At 32.3% G+C, this 18,437-nt stretch overlaps 1 protein-coding gene across 1 annotated transcript; it reads left to right on the top strand.

Annotated features, from left to right (window-relative positions):
- The first annotated feature begins 11,195 nt into the window (after window positions 1-11,195).
- Window positions 11,196-14,028, top strand: LOC110622523 (AT-hook motif nuclear-localized protein 22). The gene has a single exon (XM_021767057.2). It carries the CDS (start codon window positions 11,664-11,666, stop codon window positions 12,555-12,557), a length of 894 nt encoding a protein of 297 aa, XP_021622749.1. The 5' UTR covers window positions 11,196-11,663; the 3' UTR covers window positions 12,558-14,028.
- The last annotated feature ends 4,409 nt before the right edge of the window (window positions 14,029-18,437 follow it).

The raw sequence follows: 18,437 nt of genomic DNA, 5'->3' as shown, positions 1-18,437 counted from the left end.
GTATGGTCCCAAAAATCAGAGAAATAGATTTGTAGGATCAAACAAAATAATTTTGGGCCGTGGGGCGCGTTAAACGGCAAGGGTTTGGCACTTGCAACTCATGAAAATGCCCAGCGGAATCATTTTTCTTCTCTTTTTCTTTTTTCCGGGCCCAATATAGAATTTCCATAGAAGGCTTCTAGAAATCACATAGGCTAAATAGAAAAGGACAAAACAAAGCGTTAAAACAAAAAAAAAGGGAGCCCACGGCCAATAAGATGAACAACCCTAGCTTTGCCAGAATAGACGGAAAGGATGGCCATCTCCGCCGCCCAGACTATCTCGAAATGCACTATACTTAATATTGTGTAATCATAAAAATATTGAAATAACAGAAAATTAAATTACTTTTTAATAATATCTAAGAAAGTTATTTTTGAAGAGGTCATTTTAAAACGTTTTACCATTAATCTATATCATAGTCAAAGAAATAAATATAATTATTCTTATATCTTTACTATTAACTTATAATTATAATTTAAATATTACAGTACAATTAATTATTTTAAATATTAACTTTATTATTATTTTATGTGTCGCTTAAAAGATTTTTTAGCTATTGGTTTATTTAAATTGCCACAGTTTTCATGGGTTTTAGCAATGGACAAGTACGTGCATCGCAATCATTTGGTTTTATTATAAACATTTTGAACGTCCAATTCCATCACTGATACGATAATTAGTTTGCTTAATTAATTATGTTAGAAAAAATTATCAATTAATCCCCAATTGATATTGGTATTGGTAGCTCCAACAAGAAATGCAATTCAAAGGAGTGTTAGGGAATATTAGGCCATATGCATCTTACAATATTAAAAATTAACAAAGTGAGAAAGAAGGCGTTGACATTAAGCCACCAATTAGCAATTGCATTAGTGTTCTTAATTAGGGTTTTGTTCCATAATTAAGCAGGTAAATTAAAGGGATGACAAAATTGATTCCAAACCCATCTCTATCATCAATCACATGGAAATCTCATACTCTGGTCGGCTATTTAGTTTAATTTATTACCTAATTATTCACTAATCAACTCTTTCCAATTGGGCCTTCTTTACATGGAAGATCTACGAAAATGGGTGCAACTATCTCATATAAGAGAGAACATGCGGTAAGAGACCTGACTGCTGTCCGCTTTGCACTGCAAATCAAACCAAAATCAGCCAGGTTAACTATGAAATTGGATCGATTAGATGATTCAAGAATCCAAATGAAATCTGTTTAAATCGAAACTATTAGAAACTGAATTCGGTTGGAACTGTGAAGATGATTTCAAATCAAAACCAAACCGTGGCCAGATATAGGAGCATTGTGCAATATTCCAAAAGATTGCAAGATGCAGTTCACATGGTAGTGATGGTGTGTGTTTGATGTGGTCCATATTTATCCATCAGCTTTAATTAATTAGTTAATAATTAATTGCTTTAAGTTGGAGATGATAACTAATGGGTTTCATTTATTTATTTATTTTAGTAGAAAGACCATGCATCTCTTTAATATAATATATGCATTATTATTTTTATTTTATAATAAAAATTATAAATATATTTTAAATAATTATGCTACTCGACATTTAATTTTATATATCATCCTTTCATTCCCACTCTTGTTTCTAATAAGAAGAGAGTAGTGTCTTTCTTGAAGTCCTAATTTGCTTTACTCCTTCGCCAAATTCAACATGCCATGCATATTTAACTAATTAATTCCACCATCCCCGTGAACTCAATTTCCACTTGGTTAATTTAGCTAGACTTTGTAGAACCAGGAATCTTAGCCCTTGAAAATCAAACTAATTTCAATTATTATATTAATGACGCAAAATTATAAATTTCTTTTGGAAGTCATTCACATTCCACTCTTTTGAAGATTGAACCCAACTATATGAGATTAAAATTTAAGTAATTACTAGCTTAATTATATGATACAAGATAACAAGACAAATATATTCCCATCACAAGATTAAAAATAAAAAGTCATTTAATGATTTTTCATAGCTATTAGTTAAAGCAATTTTTGCTATGAGAGAATCCTGAATTTCAGTACCTAGGACTAGGAGCTACAAGGGTAGGGCGCAGTGCTTGTGGGGGCAACCGTTGACTCATCAAGAAAACGATGGGTTGTTCTATTGTGTATAACCATTAACCCATATCGTATCAACATTTTTCAAGTTTTTTTTTTATTATTATTATTCTTTTAAAAAATACATATAAGTTGCTTTTATTAATTTGGTTGTCTGATATCTACAATAATTTTTTAATATATAGATAAGCTTGCGGCTCTCTTGCAAATCCGATGATAATTGGGAGAGACCAAAGTAACGTGACGACGAGGAGATGGCGGACCGCTTGTCCCGGCAATCACCTATGTAAATTCTTCTCTCTTTTAGATTCTCCTTGATATAATCACCAGCCCTTTTTCTTTTTCCTAAAAATATGTATAAATATATGTTATTTTATCAGGAATTTAAGATTATGAATAATTTTTATAAATTATGATATAATAATGATACATAATTAATTATAAAATCAGAAGTGATAGTGATAATAAATAAGGGAAGGGAATGTGATATAAAAGAGTTGTTAGGTGGGGAGGTGCATTGAATGGAGAGAGGGGAAGAGCCGACACAGTGCATCAACTAGGGACTCATGGGATTCAGGGCGTGGGCTGTTACTGATGTGATGGGCCACACAGCTATTCATAATCACTGCTTTTAAATATTGCTGAGAGGCATTCTCTAGAAACTCTATTAATAGTAGTAGAAAGTGTTTGGCATAGAAGAAAAAACAAGCATTGGGGGTGTATTAGTCTCCTTCATTCACTCTGAGTTCTCGCATATAATGTCAGTGTCAGCGCCACCCACGCTTCTTATATTTACATGTCTTTCTCTCATTTAAGCCCACACGCCTTGCTTTCTCATTCTCCAACATTCAGCACTTTTGACGATGCACTCTATTTTTTTTCCTTTTCTTCCCTTTTTAAACAATCCCAAAGCCTCCCCCTCTACTACTCATGGCCTAACACCTACTCAAATCCTTCTCTTATAGCCTATATTAGATATTAATATAATAATAATAATAATAATAATATGGGATTATATGTAAAAATAATAATTTAAATGCAAAAAAATGAATAATATATGATATGATTTTGAAATTAGGGTATCCTGTCATCAGAGTCCCACGCAATCGCAAAAGATTCCAATTAAATTAAATAACTTTGAATTATTCATTACGTGAATATATAAATAATTAGCAAAACATCGTAAATTGACCATGTTTTATGGGATGCTGCCTTGATTTCACTTTTCAGCAATGTCCTTTGTCTCTTTTCTTTTACTTTCCTCGATGATTTTGTTTTGGAATCACTGTTACTTTGATGGAGTTTAAGCTAAATTTATTTTAAAACCCAATCAATTGTTATTATGAAAATAGAGTGATTTGCATAAAAGGAAACTATTGCTTATATATATATATATATATATATATATATATATATTAAAAAGAAAAAAAAAAAATGACTTTGGATTGAAGGTGAGTCCATTGGAAAGAGGGAGCAAAAACTGTACTTGAATTGAAAGCAAGATAGGGAAATGACAGAAGATATAATCAGGGAGACAGGTATATTCCGTAGCCGTGGCGCTGCACGTGCGCATGAGTTGGATGCTTTCAACCTTCTAGTTGCGGACAAAATTCAACTGTGCCCTCACGTCCTATTATAAATTCTACTTACTCTCATTCTTGACCACTTCTCCATGTCTTCACTCTTCAACCAACGCCTCTCTTCCAATTTCTTGGAATTTTTCTATAAATCCAAAATTATCCTTCAATCTCCTCTCTCTTCTTCAATGCAACCAAAATCCTTTGTATTTCTCATTACAGTGCCAGGATTTAATTTTAGAGAGGCTATTCATTGAGAAATTTTATTATTTAATTTTACTATAATAATTAATTAATTAATTAATTAATTAATTATAGTGTGGTCTCATTTAAATCACGTTATAAAATCATATATAATTCACATTTAATCGTTATTCATATAATATACTACTATTAAGTAATTTCTGTGACATAACATTATTTAAAATAATTTACTGACATATTGCTGTTACTGACATAACTTTTTTATATTATAGATATATAATATAATGAATATTAAAATAAAAATGATTATAATTTACATGAAATTATATAAAAAAGTGAACAAAAATTAGTACGTAGCCTTTTTCTTCTTCATCTATTATGATGAATTTTAACGTTATTATGAATATAAAATAAAAATAGACTGATTAAATAAACTAGAGAAAGGATAACATTCAAGAGTGAAAAAAAGAATATAAAAAGATAAAAAGAAAAGCCGGAATTTTGATATGAAAAACTAGCTAGGTTTCTATTTTTTTTTTTTTTAAAAAAACATGTGGTTTTGTGAATAAGAACATACTATATAGCTAAATTGAAAACTTTTACTTAAAATAAAAAACAATTGAATTTAATAAATTATTTTAAAAATATATTATCATAATTAAAAAAATAAATTGAAGTATGACCGATTCATTTATAAAATAGAAAGAATGAGGTGGTTAATCCTATAAATAACTACTTTGATATTCAAATTAGTAATGTAATACCCGGCTAGATTCCGGCATCGGAATCCCTACCTTCCGGCGGAATCTCCGTTGGAATCTGAAATTCTGTCGATGCCAGAGTCTTCTAGAGAGGTAAAATGTGTTTCTAAAATGTTTTTACACGATTTTATGGTTTTTAATGGAAAAGAAATGAGTTTTGAAAAGATTAGGCCAAGGAGGAAGGACCCAGGTTCGGCCGCCGAACGTGGGAGGGTTTAGGGGGCACATTAGACTTCCGAAAGAAAGCCACTTTCGGCCGCCGAACCCCATGTTCGGCCGCCGAACGTGGTGAGGTTTTGGAAGCAGGATTGGCCGCTAAAGGAGGTTTGGCCGACCACCTATAAAAGGCCCCTTGTCCGGAAAAAAGGATGAGTTTTCTCTCTCTTTTCGGGCATAGGTGAGTGCATGCTCTCCCTTGGCTGTTTTTATGCTTCTTCTTCAAATCCCTCAAGTTTTCATGAACTTCATCTATGTTTTGAAGAGTTTTGAGCTCAAGATCAAGTTTTGGAGTTTGGAGACCCAATGAGTTAGATTTCTCCCATCTCCAAATTAGGGATCGCACCAACCCTCGATCTTCAAGAGGTAAGCGTAGATCTATACCCTTTTCTTTGTTTTAAGCAAGTTTTAAGAAGTTTTGATGCTTGTGTGAGGGTAGATGTGCATGTTTAGGTTTATGTGGGTTTTATGCTCAATGAATGGTTATATGATGTTTTGTTGGGTGGTTTAAGTTAGTTTATGCCCTATATGCATGAGGGAGTGTGTATGCATGTTTAGGAGAGAGCATGTGAGGTTTTGGGTTGTTTTGGAAGGTTTGGAGGCTATTTGTGCATGAGGAGGCTGAGTTCTGCCCTTCGGGAAGAACTCAGGTCGGCCGCCGAAGGGACTTTCAGCCGCCGAACCTGCCTATGGTGGCTTGTTTTGGCTACCGAACCCTGCCCCCGAAAATGAGACTTTCGGCTCTAGAGGGGAGTTTCGGCCGCCGAAGGTGCCGCCGAACATGCACGAGTTTCGGCTCTGGAACCACTTTCAGCCGCCGAAGGTGCCGCCGAAAGTGGCTGAGTTTCGGCTCTGGAGGGACTTTCGGCCGTCGAACCTGCAGCCAAAAGTGCCCTGTTCAGCTTTCTTTTGCATGATTTCTATGATTGTTTTATGATGTGTTAGGGGGGTTTTTGGGGAGATGTTTAGAATCCTATTAGAGTATGTTTGGTCCCTCATTTGAGTCCACCTGTGTAGGATCGGACCTGAGGAACCGAGGTGTTCAGCAGTGAGTTAGCTGCTTCAGAGTTAGTCCAAAGCTAGCGAGAGGTGAGTAGAATTGAACTTTATGTTCAACAAATGAATCAAATGTTTTAAGCATGTTCATGCATCACGAATACCATGTTATGTAATAGGGTGTTTGCATTAGAATTCACGAATATGATGCATTGCATAATACGATGATGACGATGTGGATGGATATTGGATGATCCTCTAGCCCTCAGTATGACATGATATGACATGATATGAAATGATATAATATGACACGTATGATAAGATATGAGATAGAAAGACCAGGTGTGGCCGTATCGCCCCTGGCACAGAGCAAGACCAGGTGTGGCCGTATCGCCCCTGGCACAGAGTATTGCTGAACTTGTTATGATATGAGATTTCTATGTAGAGGGCTATTGGTGACAAATTCATCCTTGATATGATTTGTTTGTGATGTGATGCATTCCATGATAGCATATATTTTAATGAACTGTTTATTTTTATATAGTTTCTGCTCACTGGGCTTTTTAGCTCACCCCTCTCCCCTAACCCCAGGTTTGCAGGGACAGAGATAGTTCAGGAGGTCAGCAGGTTATGGCTATGGTTATGTGTTGAAATCGAATAGAAGTGGACATGAAGTAATGTAAAGATGTGTAATAAAATGTAAAATGTTATAATGGAATATAATGGATAGAGTTGTGCTTGGCCCGAGTGTTTGGTTAATCTCATTGTCTTATAATCTTTATGTAATGTTTTTATATTGAGAAATGCTGAACCAAGCTTGTTATATGTTATGTTGACCCAACTGGAGCATTTGATGAGGGCTCCAGTGTGGGGTTTTATGTTTATGGGTTTGTGCATGCACAGGTTAAACTTGATAAAGGAAAGAAAAAGTTTAAAGTTTCATGTTTATGTTTGATCATGTATGGGATTTAACAGGTATACAGGATGTATGTTAGGCTTGCTACGGGTCCCGATGACCTTAAGTCGATCTGGATCCTAGCGCCGGTAGTAGTCCGGTTTCCGGGGCGTTACAAGTAATTTATAAAAAAGTAACGATTGTAATAAATATATTACGTTTAAAATGAGTGTGCAAGGATATATATCTTAAATTCTATATATACTTCACTTTTATATTGTTGGAACATAAAATTAGTTATGGAACTTTCTGAAAATTTAATTGGTATCGATTAATAAATAATAGATCTCACAATTATAAATATGACAAAAAATTTTATAAATTCTATCCTAATAACTTGTGTAATAAAAGTTCAACAAGTTTAGGAGAGGGCGAACCTTCTGTTGCTTTGAGTATCAAATGTTACAATGCTAAAATTTTCTTTTTTCTGTATGAGACTTTTATGATTGAGTATTATAATTCCGTGAGATCTCATCATGTAATTCAGTCGTATGATAACAACTCACAATATAATTTAGATATATATATATATATATCAACTTATTAAAGTATAACTTTTGTTTGCTCTACTCAAATTAATAGTTAAAATTAAAATAAGGATTAACATTTTTGTATAAATCCATACCACGTACCATACTAAAAAAGTTAGGGTCATGGAACCTATTTCAAAAATCAAGAACATAAGCCTATTGAGATAAAATTAAAAATTTTAATTAATTCAGATAAATAATGAGATGTACTAAAATAGAGATAAAAATTAAATATTTAGGTTTTTTTTATTATAAAAAAGTGATATTAGTAGAAGTTTATGAACATATAATGAATTTCAGATTTAAGATAAATGTTAAAATAACCGCACATATATTCATTATTTCATTATGATTTAGCTTCATTAATAATATGTATTTAATTATTATTTTAAATTTTTTCTGTGATTTTTTTTAATTCAATACTCTCGCTTTTTCCTTTTCCTTAAATCTGACTTCTTCTTTTTCTTTTCATGAAAGACAATCTGCGTCAATTTACTATCGATGAAACAGAAGACGTTGTTATCCCTATTAAGAGCTCCAGAGATATTCCAATCATCACTTATGATTTCTGTATAGTGGAGATGTTTATCAAATATAATCCAATCAATTTTCAGAATATGCAGACCTATTTGGCAAATTTATGGTAGCAATTCTCGGACAGTTATTGCATTGAAGGATTTGGTTCCTAGTTACAAGCTGGATATTTTATTTTTGATGGAAACAAAAACTCTTAGTTCTCGTATGAAATTTTTTCATAATTTTTTACATTTTGATGGTTATTTCTCAATCAATAGATAAGGATTGTGAGGAGACCTTTCATTAATATGGAAGAGTCATGGGTTTATTTTTGTGGTTCGCTTTTCTTCAAATTTTATTGATTCGATTGTTTCAGAAGGTAACTTTCAATGAATGTTTATTAGTTATTATGGGTTTCCAGAATCGTAACGACGATGTCAGTTTTGATTATTTTATTTGAGTTTTATTTCATTTGAGTTTTATTTCGTAAAAATTTTCTTCCGTAACTTTATTTGGAATATTTTAATAATTTATATTTGAGAAATGAGAAAAAAATAGAAGTATGTTTGTTAAATTATCTTATGCAGAAGTTTAGATAAGCACTTGAGAAATATTTTTATTAAATTATCTTATGCAGGAGTTTGATTTTGAATGATTGTAAATATTTATTAGATTCTAGAACTAATATTTCTATTATATGCGTTTGTTGTAATGGTATTCTAACTGCTCATATTGTAATTAGATAATCTATCCGATATAATTATTTATTTATTTGGAATGATATTTTTATATTTTTTAATAAAATTTTATTAATATAATAAGTACTTTAAAAATCATTCTTCACATGATACACCGTAAACTCCTATAATACAATAAACTCCCACTTCCACTATTTTAATACTAGGGTTCTACCATCTGAATAAATATTTCCGAGTGAACTATGTGGAAATAAAACCTATCTGGAGAAAAGTGAAGTTTGGTGATGATAAGGAGGAGAAGATGGAGACTTGGAGGGGAGGGCCGAGAGGCGAGGGAACTGAGGAGGAGACACGTTTCAATCATCTGCTAAAATAATTTGGTATGCTCTTTTAATGGACCCCACAACACCATACACATCAACATCAATGCATTTACATTCCTAGAATCGAGAGTCGCCCTTAAGACACGCACTGACTCTCCTGACCCATTTGGCTCGCGCGGGTCCTTTCCAATTTCCCATGACCCACCCCGCCCATTTCCCACAAATCACCCTCTTCTTCTTCATAATAACTACAATGCCATTCCCCTCCTCTCCCCATTTGAAATAACGAGTTTATCACCTCGGGCTTTTTACCTTTTTTAAGTTTAAAATAAAAAAAACTTCTCAAATTTTTTTCGAATCAAAATGAAAACTGTTGCTACCGCATTTTTAAACTGTGATAAACTGTGGTAGAGTTTATCGTATTTTTCACGTTCGATAAAAAAATTAATTTAAAGAAAATTACATTAAAACTGCGGTAATGTATTGTAAAAAATTTAAAATGTAAAATTCTGTATTTTAAAATTTAATTTTTATTTAATTAATTATTATACTATATTTTATTAATTTGATTTATTTAATTATATATTAAATTTATATGAATATAATTATAAAAATTATATTAATATTAATTATTTTAAGTTATTTATAATATAATATAATATTTTTTATTAATTATAAATTAAATTTATATAAATATAATTATAAAATTATATTAATATTATTATAAATATTAATTATATTATTTTATTTATAATATAACATTATATTTTTCATATTTATAATTTTATTTTATTATTTTTATTATTATAAAATTTTTAAAAAATTATATAACTAACAACACTTAAAAAATTTTTTAGACCTTTTACTATTTTAAAATTAAAAAATAAAATTTAAAAGCTGTTACTGTTTCAAAAATTAAATATTTATAAATTAATTGTAATAAAAACAATAAAATAAAATAATAAATATTAATGATATAATGTTATATTATAAATAAATTAAAATAATTAATATTTATAATAATATTAATATAATTTTATAACTATATTTATATAAATTTAATATATAATTAATAAAATAAATATAATATTATATTATAAATAATTTAAAATAATTAATATTAATATTAATATTAATATAATTTTTATAATTATATTTATATAAATTTAATATATAATTAATAAAATAAATATAATATTATATTATAAATAATTTAAAATAATTAATATTAATATTAATATAATTTTCATAATTATATTTATATAAATTTAATAAATAATTAAATTAAATTAATATAATATAATAATTAATTAAATAAAAATAAAAATTTAAAATATTAAATTTATATTTTAAATTGTGCACGTTGTGCGGTAGAGTAGGCTTTTATCTTGATTTAGAAAAAAAAATTTTACCGATCAAAATTTGAGAATTTTTTATATTTTTCAACTCGAAAAGATAAAAAGCCCGAGCACCTCAGGCACTGTAATAAGACTGTAAAACACTGTAACCGCTGAGACTGAGAGGCACACACGTTTAAGTTCCTCAGGTTTTGCTTTCTTTTTTTCTTCCATGTCATTTTCTCAGACGAATGAATACAGATAACGCTTTTCTCTCATGGAAGTTGCTTCCTTTGTTTTTCCTTTTTTGAATTTAACGGAGTTTGAGGTTGAATATATGGTAATAAGCATTTAATTTACAGCCTCCTGAGTACTCTTTCAGTTAAGTCAAAAACATCAATTAAATCATGATGACTCTCAACAGTTTATCTTCTTCCACAACAGCTTATGCAGTGTCACTCATGCCTTTTGACTGGGCAGACCTAATAAGGAAAGTAGATAGGAAACACTCCAAAGAGATAAATGCTCAAAAAATTCACCGATTTTCCACTTCTATTTAATTCCAAAACTTCAAGGATAAAAAAAAAGGCATTCATATATGTAGCCAGGAATGTTTGGATTAATAGATTTATGTAGCTAAGTTTGTTTCTTTGTGTGAGTTTGCTGAAAAAAGCTTCAGACTTTCAGCTAATGAGGAGTTGAAAGAGAGAAAAACATGTAGAAAGAGGAAAGAAAGATGTGGGTTTCTTTCTTGGTTTCAGGCTTTCAGCTGCGAGCAATGAACCGAGGACAAAGTGATCTTATACTGCAGGCTTTTTAAGACAGGAGATGGGAGAGAGAAAGAACATGGGGTGTTGGGGACCCATATGGTGTAAGAGACAAAAGAGAGAGAAATGTGGGTCCCACACACCGCCCATGCGCACGCTGTCTTACCAAAACTAAACCCATCATCGACCCGATACCTTGACCTAACCCTAACCCAACAACACTACACCCAAAAAGCTAAAAAAAGAAGAGACTACCCAAACTCCATTTCTCTCTCTCTCCCCCTTTCACTCTCACCTTTGTCCTCCTCTTCTTCATTTTCTCCCAAACCTTTAACCAATAACTTATCTTCATCGCAAGAGATTGCTTCAGACAACCTGTCAAAGATCAAGCTCTCTCTACTCACAAAAAAAGCTAGAGACACGAAACATGGGCTTGATTCAGCTCTTTCAGCTCAAAATTTGGTGGCTGCTGCTTACAACTCCCTCTTTTTCCCTTATCTGCTGAAGATCAGTAGCATTCGATCTATTGGAACTCCCCCCAGAAAAAAAAAAAAAGAGCAAAGAAAGAAAGCAGAAAGCAAGCAAACATAGAGCCCAAGAATCTCTCTCTCTCTAGTTGGTCTTCTGTATATTAGAGCTAATATAGGTTAAATTTCAAGAAAGAGGAAATGGATCCAGTTGCAGCACATGGCCGTCCTCTTCCACCTCCTTTCCTCACTAGAGATCTCCATTTACATCATCACCATCAATTTCAACAGCATCAACAACAGAATTCTGAAGACGAACAAAATGGTAACGGGAGCTTAAACCGTGGGCAAAAGAGAGAGCACGATGAGACCACAGCCGACACTGCTGAAGGCAAAGAACTAGTCCCTGCTGGTGGAGATGGAGAGATCTCAAGAAGGCCCCGAGGACGACCTGCTGGGTCCAAGAACAAGCCGAAACCACCCATCATAATCACCAGAGATAGCGCCAATGCCCTTCGATCCCATGTCATGGAAATCGCCAACGGCTGCGATATTATGGAGAGTGTATCAACTTTTGCGAGGCGGAGACAAAGAGGGGTTTGCATTTTGAGTGGAAATGGAACGGTAACTAATGTTACGCTTAGGCAGCCGGCTTCACCTGGAGCAGTGGTTACTTTACATGGAAGATTCGAGATTTTATCGCTTTCAGGTTCGTTCTTGCCTCCTCCAGCTCCACCAGCCGCGTCGGGGTTGACCATATATTTAGCCGGTGGTCAAGGGCAAGTGGTTGGAGGGAGCGTTGTGGGTCCTCTTCTGGCATCTGGGCCGGTGGTGGTTATGGCGGCTTCGTTTGGTAATGCAGCATATGAGAGGCTGCCGTTGGAGGAGGATGAGGGGCAGGCGCCTGTGCCTGGAAGTGGGCCTCTAGGCTCACCTGGATCTGCCGGGCAACCGCAGCAGCAACAACAGCAGCAGCAACAGCAACTAATGCAAGATCCAAACCCATCCCTTTTTCAAGGATTGCCACCCAATCTACTAAATTCAGTGCAACTGCCAGCTGAGGCCTACTGGGGAACTGCTCGCCCTCCTTTTTAGTAACAGAAAATAAACTCGTGTTTTTTCCCCTTCTTTTTCTTCTGTTTTCTTCACTTCCAAATCATCAATCTTCATTCTTCTTCTTCCTCCTCCTTTAAAAGTTAGGGAATGTTTAAGATGCTGAGATCGTGGTATTCATCTACCTTTGATTGAAGAAGGATGTACAAATTTATGAATTCTTTTTCTTTTTTGTTGTCTTGTTTTTTCCATTAAGAGTAGCTCCTTTGATTTAGCTTAAAGATGAAGCAGGAGCAGCAAAGATGGCTTTTTTTATTCTTTCACAACTCAATTCTCATTAGTTTCACTTCTGATAACTTGCCAGATAATTAATCATTCTTTCTTTTCTGAAAACGAAAATAAAAGATTTGGCGAATTATTTTACTTCCCTTTGTTTCCCTTGAAAGGAAAACCCAAGTTTCAGATTCTATTACACGATCCAAACCCTTTCTTTAGATTACAAAATCAATAAGAAAACGTCGAAGTTTCGGATTCATAAGTTTCTTGACGATTTTGTATTTCTCAAGTCTGGAAATCTATCTTTTTTATGCATAATATGCATGCTTCTACTTTTTTTTTTCTCCTTTGCCCCCTTTTCCACTGCATATATTCAGCTAGCTATTGTGTTTCCTCCACGAAATTCATCATTAATTACATTGAAAGCTTTCTTCCTTTCACACTGCCACACAAATTGGTATTATTATAGTAAAATTCGTTCCATTATCAAGGTATAGGAGTATCGAAAAAAAGGATGCAGGGTTTGCTTTAAAGTTGGTGAGTGTTTGAGGGTTGGTGAGGGGAAGTGGCAAATCATATAATCACTTGAAGAAAGTGAGTAATGGGGAGTTATGGGCTTAGGGTAATTCTCTGCTTGTTTGTTTGTTTTGATTTCTGGTTACTGAATTCTGACCGCGTTAGGGTTTTTATTAAACATTATGGAAGCCCCTGCAGAGATGAACATTGGGTACTGGGTTACACGTGCACTGCTCTGTAAAAGCTCCTTTTCGAGGCAAACTTACATTTCCATATATATAAAGGCCACAACAACCAGAACAAATAGATCTCAAGCGTTAAAGTTTCTCTCTCTCTCCCCAAAACTGTCACAGACACCACAGAAGACATGTAAAGGATGGGGCTGAATGAACAACAACTAAGGTAAGCTAGCTATTTTTTCTTTTTATATATATCTAAAAATTAAAAAAGAAAAAAACAAGAAAAGCTATATATCTTGGTGAAGAAGCTTGAAACCCTAGCCGTTTTTCTCTGCACTGAAACTTCACTAGTATCAATTTATTCTCCTTTCATTGAAGTTCTATTTTTGGGTTGTCATAGGTTGGCTTTACTCGTTTCCTTTTTAGTTCTTCAGAGTTGTTTCTCAATAACAGTGGTAGTAGCAGTAGAGTGACTTCTGTCGCTAGTAAATTTTCTTGGGAACACTAATTTATTTATATATTTTCTTGTCAGTTTGATCTTCTTCGTCAGTGTTGAGATTGGATTTTATTTCCATGTTCATGTGGTCTTCTTTCTTACTATATTTTTCCAATTCTTGCTTGTTTTAAGGTATGCCTTAACACTGCCTTTTTTAAGATATTCATTCTGACCAAACACTGCCTTTGTTAATGTAGTGTGCACCATTGTTAACTGAGGGTGTACAAGGTTTAAATGAAGAAAATATAATAATAATAATAATAATAATAATAATATGTGAGGTAGAGGATGGAGGGTGATAATTAGGTGGACCATGGGCATTGTACTTTGGGAAAATGATATTCTGGTTGTTCATGATTAACACATCTTGATTCTTTGAACTACTCTTTAATGATTAAGTGTTAGTATAAAATATTAGGACTCTTCTTCTCCTATTATGTTTGCCTTTTTCTTTCTGATGAGAATGAGCTGCCAATTAATGATATGTCTTTATGCAATTGGCAATTCATACCCCACCACAAAATTAAGTTGTTCTTTTTCATCATATCAAACTTTGAAAAAGAATAATAAAGGGGGAAATTTGTGACCTTTGCATATAGATGGTACTTGTTGTTGAATTCTTAGAAGAAAGATATCCCATGTTCATGAGGTCCCTCCCTTTTCTTACTAGGATTTCCATATGGACCCTTCTCTCACCACCCCTTTTGAAATACCCATAAATCAATTAATGTCACGTTGTATAATTATCATCAGCTTTCGCATTATTCATTTCTGCCCATATCAACTGTTGCACTTGCCTTCTTACTATTATCATTTCATGATTTCTCTTTCGCCTTTAGCTATTCGACAATACTTCTGACGTAAATTAAAATCAAGTTTAGACTTCATTTAAAAAGAAATAAAAAAAAATATGTATCTTAGATATAAATCTCACATTCTTGGGAGCCGTTAGTTTGGGAGTAAAAATGGCCCAGTCCAGAGTTGATGCGAATAAGCAAGGCAATTTGGGTTCAACTATTGGGTCTTAAAAAAAGGAGCCCATGAACTCCTCTACAGAAATTCCTTTTATTATTATTATTATTATTATTAAAAATGTGAACTCCAAGAATAATTGATGTTCGTAATCTCTAGATAACAGTATTTCTACCATTATGCTAATACCACTCTGAAATTCCTTCCTTATTAAGAAAAAAATAATTAAAATTGCTATCAGCTCGTTGCGTCTCATTCAGTATATGATGTCGTATGGTTCTTGGTGATGAAGCTTTACAGAATCGTCCGGCGAGATTACTTGGCTTGCTGAAGGTAGGGCTTGCTGGAATTCCAAGTTTGGCGAGCTACGCTTTAATATTAATCTAATTTCAACTCTATAGAAGACGGTGTCCGCAACTGCATTTCTTTATATATATATATATTTATTATAATTAATTAAGAAAATTTTATAGGATGATTTTAATATGAAATATAAAATATTAAACTAATAAATCTCGTACGTTAGAATTGTCCATGGACTGACATAATCTTCATTAGTCATGAGCCATTGTTATTGAGCCTCATCAGTCACTCAAGTCTCCAACTGCTGGTGGTCCGACCCAGATATTGTGGGTTCATCTTGAAATGTAGATTCACCCCATTTATGCACCACCGCTTGGTGCTTGTGTTGTATACCCAATTTTGAAATTTATTTTTTCAGTTCATTGATAAAGACTCGGTCCACTAGAATACAAAATATAGATATGTAAACACAGTTGACCAGATTTAGAAAAATTTTTTCCTTCAATTCTATTGATAATAAGAACTCAATTAAATATTTACATTAAATTCGTTAAACAAACTTTAATTAATAATTAAATACACAAACCTAACTATAAATATTTGATCTTTTTATTGCAAAATATGTCTCATATAAATTTGAGTTTTGTATTATATATGCACCTCTCACTTACACTTAGTCCTAGGAATTTATATATTTTTTAGGTTAAATGTATAATTCCCTCCACCATTTTTCATGTCATTTCATCCCTCAATTTTAATTTTGTCTTATTTACTTTTTTATTTTTAATAAAAAATTAAAAAGCTTAATTTGATAAAATAAAGGAATGTTGATTAATTAAAAAAAAAACTTCAAGGTCTTGATAGTAATTTACCAAAAAGATGCAATTTAATTTTATTATCCTTTGCAGTGAAAAGATTGGGGTTCAACATATACATGTCATCTTTGAGGATAATAACGTTTTATACTGATGGATTCATTATACAGAATTCATAATATTTATATCTCAAATTTATGAAACTGGATATGCTATGCTAGGTTAAACAAACTAAGTTAAAAGAAATTCGATTACAAGAGCAATTAATATATATTGTCATTCTAATTTCTTATCTGCGTACAGAGTTGTAGAGGTAAAACTAGTAATGTTATAGTATATGGTTGTTGTTGAAAGCGGCATGGTCGTGGGATTTAGAGAACCTATTTTGGAGCTGAAATAATAAGGCTTGGTTCTCTTGGTGGAGAAGAAGAGCTTTCTTTCTTAGCTTCTCATTCTCTTCTATGATGCTTTTGTTCTTCATGTACAGTTTCAAGTTCTTGATTTCCATCTTCTTATTATTCTTCTCTGCGTGTTTTAACCATCTTCTCCTCCCCCTACATCGCAGAATCAAACAATATTAACTTTTACACATATAATTTTTAAGAGAGAGAGATCTAGAGAAAGATGAGATGCAGAATTTATTAACCTGCTTATTATTAACCGGCGAAGTGGAAGGTTGCTTCCTCTTGATGACTTTCGATTACTAAAAGGGACATAAAAGGAGCTGCATGGGCTTAGTTCTGAAGAGTTCGTCCACATTTTTGCTTCCTCTGGAGTTTACGCTTCTTGTCTCTATGGGAACAAAAAGAGAAGAGAATCTATGTAGAGAGAAGGGAGAGTGACGCAAAATTGTTTATGGGCTTTTGGATTGGGGATGAAAAGATGAAGCAATTTCCGTAGAAGCCATGAGAAAAAAAGAGTGTTATATATAGATGAGATCATGTGTTTGTATCTGCATATGAAAAGAAAATGGAACAGAGAGAGGGGGGGGGGGGGGGGTGGTTGTTTCAAGGTAATGATGACAAAAGGACTCATCATTGCAATGGCCAGCAATAGATGAGAGAATGCAAGAAGACTAAGGAAGAAAAGGGCTTCTTTCCTTCTTTTATTTTTTTATTACATTGTTGAATTGGGATAACTCACTTAGAATTAAAATTAAAAATAAAGTAAAAATTATATTTATTTAATTGATATTAAATAAAAAAAAAATCAGTGAATGAAAAATAGTTTACTTTTACTATTGTAGTTAAATTACTTGAAAGCATTTTTAAAAAAATACTATTTGAACCAAATAAATCTTAAAAAATGTAGTATGCAGCACCCAGCTGGAGGTGGGGGACTTGAGTACTGGTTATTGTCAAACGGAATAGGACCATACAACACAATAGTCTTACAACTAGTTAAGTCACCTTTTGAATTTCAAAAGTTCCCTTTCAGTTTCCCAATAGATTAAGAGTCTTGTATTCTAGTTAGTAGTTGCCTTAAATATCCTAATTTGCCAAAACAAAGAAAACATTTAGTTGTCTCTTACATTTAATATCGATCAGTGTGAAGGCATTATCAACTTTTGTAAGGTTTCAAGCTGCCTTTCTTGCATTCACCCCAGGAGTTAGGTTGTTTTAGATGAAAAAGAAAAAAAGAAAACAAGGAGAAAGGTTGATAAACTTTTAGGAGACAACATCCAGCTTGTTGATTTATTGTGTTTGCACTACAATTTGGTTCAAATACATGCTGTGATATTGTACTTCTAAAAAGAAATTGTTTCTTAATTAATATCATTATTCATCTTTTGAATTTTCTTATCTAAAATTAAGCTTATATTAAAAAAAAAATCCAAATAAAAGTAGTTAGTGCAACACGTATTCGTTATGGCTATGGGGCATGTAATAATTAGTTTTGTAACAAAAGATAAGCAAGCTCACCATATTTGACAAGAAACCCACTAGAAGAAAATAAAAAAGTCAACACTAATGGCTTAAGTTCTTCTATCATTCATCACAGTTAAGATTTAGTGGACCTAACAAGTCAAAACCTATAGAGCTACAAATATTATGATTTGTTTTTCTTCACTCAAGATAATACTTTAAGGTTATTAATAATGCAATAAAAAAAATTACTTAAAATTTATAGGTAAAAGTTAAACTCAATATTTAATTAGAGAACAAATTAAATGTTTTTAAGAAAAATTTATTATTTAATTTTTAGATATTATTATTATTAATAAGTTAATTTTTTATTTTTTAAAAAATTATTAAAATATTTTCACTTTTTATCTTTAACAATAAAATAATTATTTTATTAGATTTTATTTATTTTTACTGTTAAAAATATAATAAAAAATTAAATTATTTTTTTTTATTTTTTT

The sequence above is a fragment of the Manihot esculenta genome, chromosome 1 (genome assembly GCF_001659605.2).
Source record: "Manihot esculenta cultivar AM560-2 chromosome 1, M.esculenta_v8, whole genome shotgun sequence".
Lineage (NCBI taxonomy): Eukaryota > Viridiplantae > Streptophyta > Magnoliopsida > Malpighiales > Euphorbiaceae > Manihot > Manihot esculenta.
Note: the sequence above shows the minus strand (reverse complement) of the source record. Positions and strands in the feature narration are given on the sequence as shown.

Excerpts from the sequence above, each read along its gene's own strand:
- LOC110622523 (XM_021767057.2), top strand. The coding sequence starts at position 11,664 with ATGGATCCAGTTGCAGCACATGGCCGTCCTCTTCCACCTCCTTTCCTC.